Source organism: Platichthys flesus, chromosome 9 (assembly GCF_949316205.1).
Source record: "Platichthys flesus chromosome 9, fPlaFle2.1, whole genome shotgun sequence".
NCBI classification, from domain to species: Eukaryota; Metazoa; Chordata; class Actinopteri; order Pleuronectiformes; family Pleuronectidae; genus Platichthys; species Platichthys flesus.
The window spans coordinates 22726417-22738715 of NC_084953.1; the positions used below are offsets into that span (position 1 = coordinate 22726417).

General features: G+C 39.6%; 1 protein-coding gene across 1 annotated transcript in view; it reads right to left on the bottom strand.

Moving 5' to 3' along the window:
* Positions 1-11144, bottom strand: part of LOC133960682 (uncharacterized) — a 69919-nt gene extending 58775 nt beyond the window's left edge. Inside the window, exons 1-2 of the mRNA XM_062395474.1 lie at positions 10890-11144; positions 3699-3820 (exon numbers count right to left, since the gene is read on the bottom strand). Of these exons, the coding sequence (XP_062251458.1) occupies positions 3699-3820; positions 10890-10947 (180 nt within the window). The 5' untranslated portion in view covers positions 10948-11144. The remainder of the gene's footprint in view (positions 1-3698; positions 3821-10889) is intronic.
* Between the last annotated feature and the right edge of the window lie 1155 nt (positions 11145-12299).

Sequence of the window (12299 nt, forward strand, 5' to 3'; positions counted from 1 at the left end):
CTCTGAAAGGTCGCACTCTCTCTCCCTATCTCTCTCCCCCGCTCTCTTCCTCTCTGTCTCTGTTTCTCACACACAAAAACTAAAGTAGTCTTGTAGCAACAGCACACACTCACAGGAAGAGAGCGCGGCTCACTGTGCATGTGTGTGTGTGCTCGCGTGTGTCTGTATATAATTGTATAGTGGGGAGACACACACTTAATGGAAGTGGCTCTTCACTCTGACAGCTGGGTGGTGCAGATGAAAGGTCTGGTGTAGCATGTTGTCTACCACTTGTGGAGGATCCGAAGAGACCCAAAGCTCACCAGAGTGGACGTCACCACAGCAAATGCTTCAACAGCAAACACATTATCTTTGATTATAATTGCATGTGACAATAACCAACCCACTCACATTGTGCACAGCACAGTACAGCAACACACGGATGCAGTACATTGTGATACAGAGTGAGATCTCGGTTATTTACACTTGCACTGCATGTGCCCCCATTTGAAAGCAACAGGTGAAAGCAATAATTCTGAAAGAAAGTGCAGATATTGTCTAGTCCAAGATTCATTTGCAGTTTATCTGCTCTTTGGCTCTTAGTCAAATGGGTACTCGAGCAATTTGGGAATACACTTCCATAACGCACAACTCACAAGATAGCAATTTAATAATGATGACAAAAATCCATACTTTAAAGATATGACAAGTATTGTATTGTAGTGTATTTACATTATCCAAAATGTTTCCAACAATGTCCGAAACCAATTCCGGAGCTTTTATTTTGGTCACCTTTAAGTTGCATCATATCCACCTTACCTGCCCACCTACTAAGATTGTTTTGGTCCACATTTGGCTCTATATCTGGCCCACACACCACATGGAACGATGGCACTTGGGTGGTCCGCTCCTGTTTGCCAGATCTGGGCCAAAGTAAGCCATAGCAATACCGCCCACCAAAGGTGTATCGTAATTGTTTTTTGGCCCACATCTGTTTTGGGACATTTTGGGCCACATTTGCTATTTTCTTGCCATCCCCTATTTTGTGTCAACCCCATCTGACACCAATAACACACAATAATTACTTTTCACTCACATTATGCTCGACCTTTAAAAAATACGACAAAAAATATTGTTCACTAAGGCTGACCTGATGGAGTTGATTCATATCTGATTGGTGACAAAACACAAAAAGAACACTCAATATTATTTACCTTATCTATGTAAAATATAGAAATAGTGTGTCTATGTATCTTCACCATTGTGTGTGTGTAAGCCGTAAGTTCCCTCAACTAAACCGGATAGAGTTGATAACTATCAATTCACAAAAATAATAAAAAAGTTGAAATGCTGTTGCAACGTATTTAGCATTTATATATTATTAGACACACTTATAATCCATTTCTATAATTCACTCAAATTACTCCCATAAAACTTCCCATTCAATGTCAATTGATGTAGCAGCCATTTTCTCTTCAGCTTGATGCTAGATGCAAACAGAAACTACTTCAAGAGAATAAAAAGATCTAAACACTTTCCTTAGGAACTAAAAGACAATTTGACATATCATGGTTTTGACAAAGGAAATATGACCATTAAGATTTAAAACACTCTCAAACTATAAAGCATATTTTGACCCTGTCTGCCACGGATGCACTCTGCATATGTGAAAATGGATCCTTCAGAGTGACTGCCTAATGACGGTGTTGACGAAATGTTGAGACACAACTTTATGAAATATGCATGGGTCATTAAAAATCAACTTTGCGCTGAGGGTTTTTCTTTTGTTATAAGCAGATTTAATTGTAAAAAAATATTTTAGTCCATTTTATTGCACGAGTGATTGAAGCCTTCTCTGTAGACATGCTGATTTAGATGTAGTGGGACGATAGATTTGATATAATAATTATTAAATCAAATTGAAGGAGATAATTATGTTGATTGCCCCTAACACCTAGCCCTAACCCCCCCCCCCCCTATTATTATCATTATTATAACATCTTCAATTTAAATAATTTTTATTTTTAAACCCAATAGCAGTTCCAACTGCTTGACATGTTTGGTCCCATGTCTCAACATCCATATGCTATCTGGATGTGGCTTTGTCTGGCTGTGCTATATTTACGTACGACAATGGTAAAACACGCTGCTAGCCTCTTAAACTTGGGTTACGTTGGATACTATAGATTTTCATGTGCATGTGGTGGTGAACTTCCATGATACCACACTGCATTACATGTCATCAAACTAGAAGTCTATCAAGAAGACTTTTGTTCTAGCTTTGATTAAGACACGCCAAGTGGCCGAAGTTACATATTGCACGTCTAAGTCCCTAGAATGGCTCAAGCTCCCCACTAGAGCCTGTGTTGACCATAATCCAATGTGACATTCTCATTGTTAGGTCCCAGTCTGTTGCTATGCCCATGTTTTAAATCATGCCCTCAGTTTGAAACACAGGCTTTTGAGTTAACAGATTTGTGGTCTCCAGGACACAAAAAACAGAAAACCCTGACGACATCATCAAGGTCTGTTTTTTCTTTTACAAGAAAAAAACTCATCTGCAGCCGCAAAAACATATTATAAACTCGAGCTGGGTTGTGACATTAGAAATATCTATTGAGCAACTAGCTTCATTACGTGAAGCTACCTAAGCATTAATTTGCAGTCATGTGTCTGACAAATCAAGGTGATAAAATAACTTCCCTTTTAGCTTTGCCTTGGTTTCCACCTACTCCTTGGGAATGTATAGCAACAGTGTCTGGTAAAGCTGGTGTTTTGTGCTCAACAGCCAAGTCGGGTTGTAAAGGTAAACAAGGCTAAAAAAAACATAAGAAAAACCAAGATATGTAAAGTTGACAATTCTTTCTGGATTCACCACTCTGGTGACCTGTTCATTGAACTTGTATATAGCATATTGTATTCTTCATTACTCAGAAGAGCAGTGATTACATGATGTAAACATGAACAGTGTTTTAATATATGATCTGTCCAGAAAAATTCTTTTTAGAAAACAATTTCCGCTGGGGTTTAACTTTTGCCCTAATTTATAGTTCAACACCAACACATCTCTTCACCTACTTTTGGCTTTTGCTTGTGTTTTGTTCTTTTGTTTCTCTGGTATACAGAAGTAATTCTACATGTTTTCTATTCTGGCAGCTGCAGCTGTTGCTGGGAATTAATGGTGGAAGAGTAAGTAGCACAAATAGCGACCGAGCATCATGAGTGCACAGAAAGAAATGTACGTACGCCACCTACAGAAATGCACCTTTCATGAACTGAGAGAACAGAATTAGGGATGTTTTGGGAGATGTGGTGTGGAAACAGAACGACAGCAGTGACCGCCACATCTGTACAACTGCTGGTTGGAGGAGCACTACAGATGTTAATGAGCTATTTTGCAGTGGGTGACAGGTGTCAGGTGCATGATGGCTTTCTGGATTCCTGCCAGTCCATTACGAGGCACTCCTCACTGCTTCAGCCTCCGTGCTTCAACTATATAACGATGACGTGTTATCATTGTTAGCAACCCTCATTAAAACTAATTGGTATTGCTACTTGAAAGGTAGCTCATTAGCTTGAGGCAAACAGCAGTGTTTTGTCTAAATAAGGAATGATCACATGACAAAGACATTTATTCACCTACTGTTTCAAATCCAACGCAGACATTTACACCACTATACATTTTGACAAATTGCTGGTGAGATAAAAGTTGCTCTTACCCTCTGGATCCATGTTGACAGACAGGCATGGTGGGCAAGTAGATTTTTGCAGTCGCAGAAATTCCTCAGCGGGTCACTGGCTTGAAGTTCAACATCCCGGCATATAAAGCAATCTGGTGTTTCTGCAGAAGAGAAGAAGATAGAGGTTGTCGTGCACTGATTTCACATTACTCGTGAGGACAATGTTAACTGGTTATTGTATCAGTGTATTTGCTTTAGAGGAAGTCTAAATATTTCCTCTTACACTTCAACTTTCTTCCTATCACGAAATTCAAAACACACTGAACAGCTCCCATGAGCATTCAATGGTTGTTTTGGTTCTACTGGGTGAGTGGCAATGTGCTTCTGGGCTTTAAAAGTAATTGCAACAGGTTTACATTACAGACCATAAACACAACAATGAAGATGTGAGACAATATAGACATAGATATAAATAGATTGATATTGAGTAAAAGGATTCAGTATTCTATTGGATTATTAGTATTGTTATTATTAGTAATGATTATAAGAAGTATATTATTAGCATTGTTATTATTCTTATTCCCTGTCATTGTTGGGCATATTTTCATTGCCAATCTTGACCCTCTGGGATCTATATCTAGTGTTTTATAGAATAAAATACTGTGTTGTGTAGAAACTACTTTTTTCTTATAGATAGACACTGGATGTCCCCATGTCAGAGAACGTTACAAGACTGTATTTTCACTGTCCAGATACCAAGAACCAACTGCATATTTCATTTAATTTTTATCTGAATTCTCTATGCATTAAGGAAGGTTTTTTTGAAGATTAAATTTGACAGCCCTGATGGCTTACATTGGATTTGTGATTTGGTCATGATAAGCTCAAGGCAATATAGAAAATATGTCTAATCTGACTCACAGAGATGACACAATAAAGTAAATGCTGTCCGCCTGTATCATCCATACAGCAATCAGAGATGGGCCGATCTGCGTTATGACCCTATTATCTGATACGTGAGTGGCTGTTTTAGTGGGAAGCATCTGACTGAGTCATTTAAACCAGCATTTGTACAGTTTGACTTTGCTTTGTTTTGATTTAGAGCAGCTTAAAAGGTACAAGACTGTTCCTACTAGCACACAGCTGGACTAAAACTTCCATTGGGCAGCTCCATATCCAGCACACACACACACAAATGATTTACAGTGATCAAGAGACCTGCGACCACATAAATGCAAGTGAAACAGCATATGTGTCATTCAAGAGTCTTTCAAGCTACAACATGTGATATAATAATTTGTAGCAGTATAGCAACACAACAACTGAGGTGCTTAGAGCAATACTCCTTCACCATCTAAAGCTGTTATTGTGTTGGTTACCCGGTAAAATGTCCAAAATATTCACTCGCCTTTTACTCTGTTGTGGTCTATAATCACCAGCTAGTCACTGAGTTTGTCTGTCTGCCATTTGTGTACGGTGTGGTTAGCAGAGCTTGATGGAGGGCAGTGAAAACAGTGGAGTCATGGGCGATAAAACCAAAACAATGTGTTTAATGACGCTAAAACATTTACAATACGGATACAGGCCATTTGACCCATTTTGTTTTTTAAGAAGGAATCTGTGCAGCTTTAAGTGCCACACACCAAACCATCAATCCTCACAGAGAATGTGGTGAAGTTATTCTGGTTTAGAAGACTTTTGATGAAAAGAATGAAACTTGTTTCAGTTAAACAGGAATGTTGACGATGGACAACGTATAATAGTCTGACCTATCCTGTTTTTTTCCCTCTTTCGTCACAATTTTCAAAGTTTACATGGATACAAATTAATTATATTTACATGTATTTACAAGTTAACAAAGAAAAAGTCACATAGTCACCAAAAAAGGGAAACCGTAAAAAGAGAACTTATCACAACCTATCCTGTGCAGGGTTGCATGGGGCCAAAGCATATCCCATAAGGCACTGGGAAGGGTATGTTTTTTAAAAAATGTTTCACCAATTTGATGTTGTGGATATTTAAAAATGTTTCTACATCAGCTTTTCTTCAACATTAAAAAACAGTAAAATGTGTGAAGTCTTGTCTCCTGATATGAGACTGTGTATGTGTTCGGGTGAAAATAAGGAGCAGGAGTTGTTAACTGCTGATGACAACACATGTTTTCTAAAAAAGAAAATAGCTGCTTTAAACTCAAGCTAGTCTAGCAGTAAAAGGATCCATCCTAGTTCAATTAGGAACGGACATAAAACGCGAGCGGTGGAATACATCATGTGCTCGCTGCCGGGCATGTCGTCCTCGCCCAAGGCCGGGGGTTAGCCACAAGACGCATCCATTGTTTCATGCTCCATTGTGCTGCAAACAGCATCTCTGATTTAACAGCAATACATCGTCAGTGATGAGGCGCTTTGACGCTAAATATTGGACAGTAGCTGGGAGCCAGATTTGTTGGTTTCATGCCATAAAACACTGGGATTCATCAGTGGGGGCTAGCTGTCATGTGTGGGCTCGTCTGAGGGGGGGATAAAGTGCTGCCTCAGAAGCGCCTGTCTCTTTGGGGGCTTTCTGTGAGCCGCATTGCTTCAGGTGGAAAATCTATCTTCAGTTGAGGAATCTTTTAATCAGAGGGTGGGTTTTTAATGTAGCCCATCAGTATCTGTGTAAGCAGATTTTATTACTGACCAGGCATATATCTCTGCTTGCATTAATATCTGACACCAGCTGCAAACTAGTGAACGCAGATTGACTTTGATTTCTTATTACTTATTTCAGTCAAGTTAAAAATCTGGTATTTTTACATACTAGTACATTGTGCTTTCTAAACCTGCCTGTATGGAATTAGCTGTTCTCTTGTCCTGCGTTAATGCTCCGGAGCTACTTCAGAATGATTCCTTGTCATTAGTGAGTCCTCCTCATTACACTTTTTATTGTTTGTGTGCAGAGGTTTTTACAACATCGGTTGTGTAGTTTTAAATTAGAAAACGTTGTGTTCATCATACCTGGCTTATCTGCAGTGATGATTTTATAATGTTTTTTCTTTTACTGAAAATGAACTTTGCTGTTCACATGTAAGGTTTATATTTTTGAATGAATAAACTAATTTGTAATTTTTCTCTCATAAATTGGATATCGTCTATTTCAGAGATCTGCCGACAACATCTTCAGCCCCCAATTCACAGGTTTTGAAATTAAAGCTCTAATTCAGCTCGATATAAAGCATTGCAAAACAATGTTGAGCTCTTAAAGTTCCTGTTTGGCAATTTGGCAAGACAAATTGCCAAACAGTCATTGCAACAACAATTCTATGAATGTTGTTGCAATGACGCACATACAGTATGACCACAGACAGACAGACAGAAAGACACACGTTTGTGGAAGTAGGTATGTTATCGTAATGTATTCTTAGATATATGTGTGGTATATGGCTGCCACTTGCTTTACCAGACTCGTACCCACACCAACCACCTGGCAAAGAAATGGAAATTACTCTGTGAGGCACTCTCTAAATGCCAGTGTGTTTCCAAATGTATATGTTTGCTTCCTTTTCGTCTGCCTGTCTAACAATATATCAGATTTAGTTGGTTTTCACTCATTGTCACTAGTACTGTGTGTGTGTGTGTCTGTGTGGAGGAGTTAGAGGAAAATAATGAAGCCATGTAGAAACATACCTATAGACTATGACGGTCTAGTTAACAGGCTGTCGGCGTGTTTCAGCAGCCTGACCAAAAATATTTCCAAAGCTACAGTGATGGCAGGTTCACCAATTATACCCACAAGTCGATTTTAACATTTCATTCCTCCAAATCTGTGTGCTGCTTTTACGGTCATTATGGCAAGCCCCAAGGCACTTCAGGAACTAAATAACGGATGCACTGCAACTGCGAGAATAACTAGAGAACAACATTACAACAGAGATGTAAACATGCGGCACGTCAATCGCAGCCGAGCTGACAAGTCTGCATGATCTGGGACTCCAATAATTAACTGTCAGCGGTGTCAGTGTTCGGCGGCGTTTCACATGAAGGTGAGCGCTCGACTAACGGGCTGGAGTCACCCCCTCTGTGCACGATTTAACAGCAAACAAAACTTCCTCTGTGCAGCAACGGCTCAGGGCGTTGTTGTTTCCATACAGGCTGATAATGTACTAAAACAAAGTTTGTCAGTTGGAGACGAAACTGATCTCCCGCTATCACAGAGGAGAATACTAACACCAGCTCCATCAAGAGATGTTTACACTATACTTGACTTTGTGGAGCTGGGTTTCACTTTCACTGCTGCACAGTGTAACGCCGGCATGAATAATAAGGAACAAAATGGTACAGAAAAGTACAGAAGCCATTGTCACAGCAGAAGCGGTAACACTGAGCAGTGGCACATGACCGGTTTGAGACCCAATACAAGTAAACTATACAGTAAGACAATGAGGAAAATGCCAGATTGGGATAATTTAATTGTCTGTTGCATTGCTAACGACCTCATTAACAAAAGAATGATGGGAAATCAGCATGGTCTGGGCGAGGAACCGCCTGCGTGACAGCCATCTGGCTACAATGGGGGGTGGGGTTGGATGGGGGTTGGGAGAATGGTAAGCTAACACCACAGTCGACTTCCAAGCGCAGGGCTCGAGCACCTCTAGATGGAAGCAGGGATTAGTGTTCTGCTGACCAATGAGAATTCACCTTTTGTTTTTCTCTTCATAACACAATCCGAGTCACTAAATGAGATTACAGAGATGATGAGGACCGATAGCTCTGATTATTAGACACATGTTCCACGTACTGAGGTGCAGAACACAAGTCCAACTTTTTTTCTATTTATGCTCAACCTTTCTTTAAATTATATGAAAGGAAAAAAACAATAGAGTAATAATTCCATCATGTGGATTCACCTCACATGACCGCACAAGAAGAAATGCACTTTGAAACTGTCATCACGTGGGTTTATAGCGACTACAACTAAATGAGATCAAGATTGACACTCAGTGAGCACATATGCCGCTAAGGCTCAACAGTTCCATTCCGAAAACATGTTTAAATTCACTAGATCCAGATTTTATTTGGATCTGCACCAAGTTTCAAACACCCATAAATATCAGTCCTCTACACATGCCTGATTTTTTTAAAGATCTATTAGAGATCAACAGAAATATTGAAAAATGCCCCCTGTCTTGCAATTTATAGAAAGTGATTCAAATATAGATTCAAAATAATCTGCATCCACACCAAAATGTAAAGGGTACTTTCTTGGATCTTTTCCCTGCCCTCAACAAATGTTCATGGAAATAGGTTTGGTCAGTTTATGCATAATCCAGCTATCAAACAACCAAGCGCAGATAAAAAACACTCCTTGTTGGAGGTAATTGGTTGAATCTATCAATCTCACCTCTATGATATTTTGAGAGACATGTTCATATTGTTACAGTGTATTACCCCATGACTTATTGATAATACAGAAATGACTGGTATTTCTCCAAACGTCAGGGAACCTAAGTTAAGTCAGTTAAGTATTGCACTTTACTCGAGAGGTCGATTAAAGCCCCAAATACCCCCAATATACCTATATAATATAAAAGTTAAATCATCATGACATCACCAGGCCATCAACTTGGGAATCGCCCTCCAGAGCCACAGAAGATGTTACACAGACGTCGTGTCTTCACGAGATGAGGAGCGCTCGCTGACCATTCAAACTCCATGTGTACCATCATTGGTCAGCGTCTCTGTGAGTGACACCGGTCACTGGAGAACAACATTCATCATCAGCGGTGTGCATTCAATGCCGCCCTTTGTGTGCAAGACACATGTAATGTGTGCTATTTAATGTGAGCATGTTTACTCACAGCTTACTATGCAAATTGCTCGTTGGTAAATATCATTATGAGATTTAAGCTGAGCAATTTATTAAATGACAAATCTTTAATGGAGCAGGGGGTTAGCAGCTTTCTATTGTCATCGTGATTGGGAGAAGGCCTGGATCTCTAGAAACGTGTCAGTAGTTTTATCCCTTGCAATGCCTCTAATTTATGCAGTCTCAATTCTAAACCTGCCGGCTGCTTGAACTGTGGCGATGCTGGTTACAGTTTTCTGTCTTAATCTGTAAAAGTCACCTGCAGAAATAGAGTTGTGGGAAGTTAAGACCGACTGCAGGACTCAGTCCACAGAACCCTGCAGCTGTTCACCTGTTTTTTCAAAGTTCAGTGAAGCTCAACTCAATACGCAGAGGCCCTCACTGGAGAATCCGGGTGTTGTTGCTGTTGTTGTGAAAACGCCCATTGTTGTGAACACATCGTGGTTGTAGATCACAACATCACGAGTCTCAGCCAGAACTGGTAAAGGTTATAATAATATATGATACCAAATGAGACGCTGCACTTCCTTGGGCCCATAACAGGAATCATGCTGGTTCCAGTTCTTGAGATATGTGTTTTACATTCAGTCAGACAGATAGACAGTCATTTCTGGATTGTCATTTTTTCTTGTCAATAAACCATGTTAGGCTGAAATCATATGTCTTGTTGAGGTTGTTTTAATTTTAGTATGAAATTTTAGATTAAACGTTTGAAAGGTTTGGGCTATTTATAGACTGCCTCCTGTTTACATCCACATTACTTGATAATGGAGAGCGATAGAAGGGCTTACAAGCATTAATTTCATAGGGTGCCCAAACTTTTCTACAATTACTTTGTTATGTATTTATCATGTGTATTAAAGAAACATGTGAATTAATAAGTAAAGGAGCATTAACAGTTTCTGAAAGGGTTATTTTGAACAGGCGGACGTTCAAAAACAAGCTTCCTCTTACTTTCACTTTCAGTATATGTCACACTTGCCTCTGAGACAGTGTGACGTTCGCAGCTTATTTTGTGAAACTTTGGGAGTTTGACAACTTGGAAAGTTCCTTTATGGAGGGTCCATTAAACTTGCGATAAGTATGTTATTTTAACAACGATACATAAGCTATATTCCTGGTTTACAGCTGAAAACCTGTGTATAGGATTCGTAAACAACACTCATTTTCTACTCTAGGAGGTCGAAGTGTTTTAGCCCCGGTAGCATTCCTCACAATTCCTGGGAGGGAGTGCAGTATGTTGACAATAGGCCCTCAGTGCAGCAACATCTGGATAAGGTAGAGTAGGCATGACCAGATGAGGAAAACATTGCCACCGCTGGCGCTGTTGTCAGAGTACAACTAACAGCATGTCGCTCATGAAATACTTTAGGATGTCAAACTCACCAATGGATATACTCCTGCAGGACCCTGCTGTAGACAGTAGTCGGTAGTCGTTGTCCATTACCACTCTTTGTTGTGGCTCAGAGACGTCTTCTTCCACCCACACTGAGCACTTCCAGATCCCAGCAGTTTCCTCCACTTCCTGCTCACATTCCTCTTTTTTTCTCCTGCCGGGGCTACGCAGACATTTGGAGACAAATTAAAGTGTCAAAACGGAAACTCACAACTTTATACCTTCTGCTCCTGCACTCCACCGTCAGCTGATCACTCTGTTTGAGGAAGTCAAAACGTGAGCGGCCAATCACAGCGGCACACTGGGGCATGTCAGAGCAGGAAATCCAATGACAGAGAAGAAAAGAAAATAGTTGGCTCTAGGCGTCATGTTTTCTCTGTCAAACTGTCTAAATATAGATGTTCTGGTGGAGAAAGTTGTAATATAGTAACACACCACAGAGGAGAAAATGTATAAAGTTTAGGGTTCAAAAACATGGAGTGTCATACTTACATAAAAACAACTGTTGCATCACAAACCATCACTGCTGGGAAATGAATAACAGATTTTGGAATTTCCCCATGTCGTTCTGCACGTTGTCCGAGCTGTGGACATTTGTCTCCCTATCACTCTATGTGGTCACATTTAAAACCAGGGCCGGGCGATGTGGCAAAAATCACCAAGTATTGTATAAGCTGCAATAAATTAAAACATCCTGTGCTGTATCTTATTATCACATTTTAAAATCAAAGTTACAATCTACTTTACAGTCATTTTAAGATTCAAGATTGAAAAGTTTGTTGTCCAGTAATGCCTGCATTCATTGAAATGTATCTTTCACTGGTGTATGGCACACACGATAACGCAATTGTACATGAGAAGACACAAAACATTACCCTGAAAAAAATTCAAAAATCCTGCCTCGTTCACCTGATAAAATCGACACATGAGAAGCTCGCTTTTAATTCTGGGTAAAATCAAACTCTCTAGAGCACAAATCTTTATGTATAATATCATCAGAGCAAAGTGCACACCTGTCTATCTGTCTTGTCATATCAAAACAACAGCAGTGGGTTTGCTTAGTTGAATTACAAAAACCTGCCGTGCCATTTCTTTGTGAATTGTAAATCTCTTCCTATAAAACTGCCCTTTATTTAAACAAGTGCCTTGATTTTGTGATACGATTGTTTATAACATTTTAACATGTGTAAAGTGTCTCAAGTTAATTTTTTAGTTAATGTTCCTTTCAATGTCAGTGTTTACATGGCTTTTTTTTTATCAGTTCTTTTAAAACCGCACCATCTCACAGGCTTTTCTTCACACAGCTAAAGTCCTCTCTTTTTTTTAAATCAAAGCACTCTGCTCTAAATATAAAAAAAAACCTTGGAGAAGTTGTGGCGATGGAATAGGTCTACTCTGTA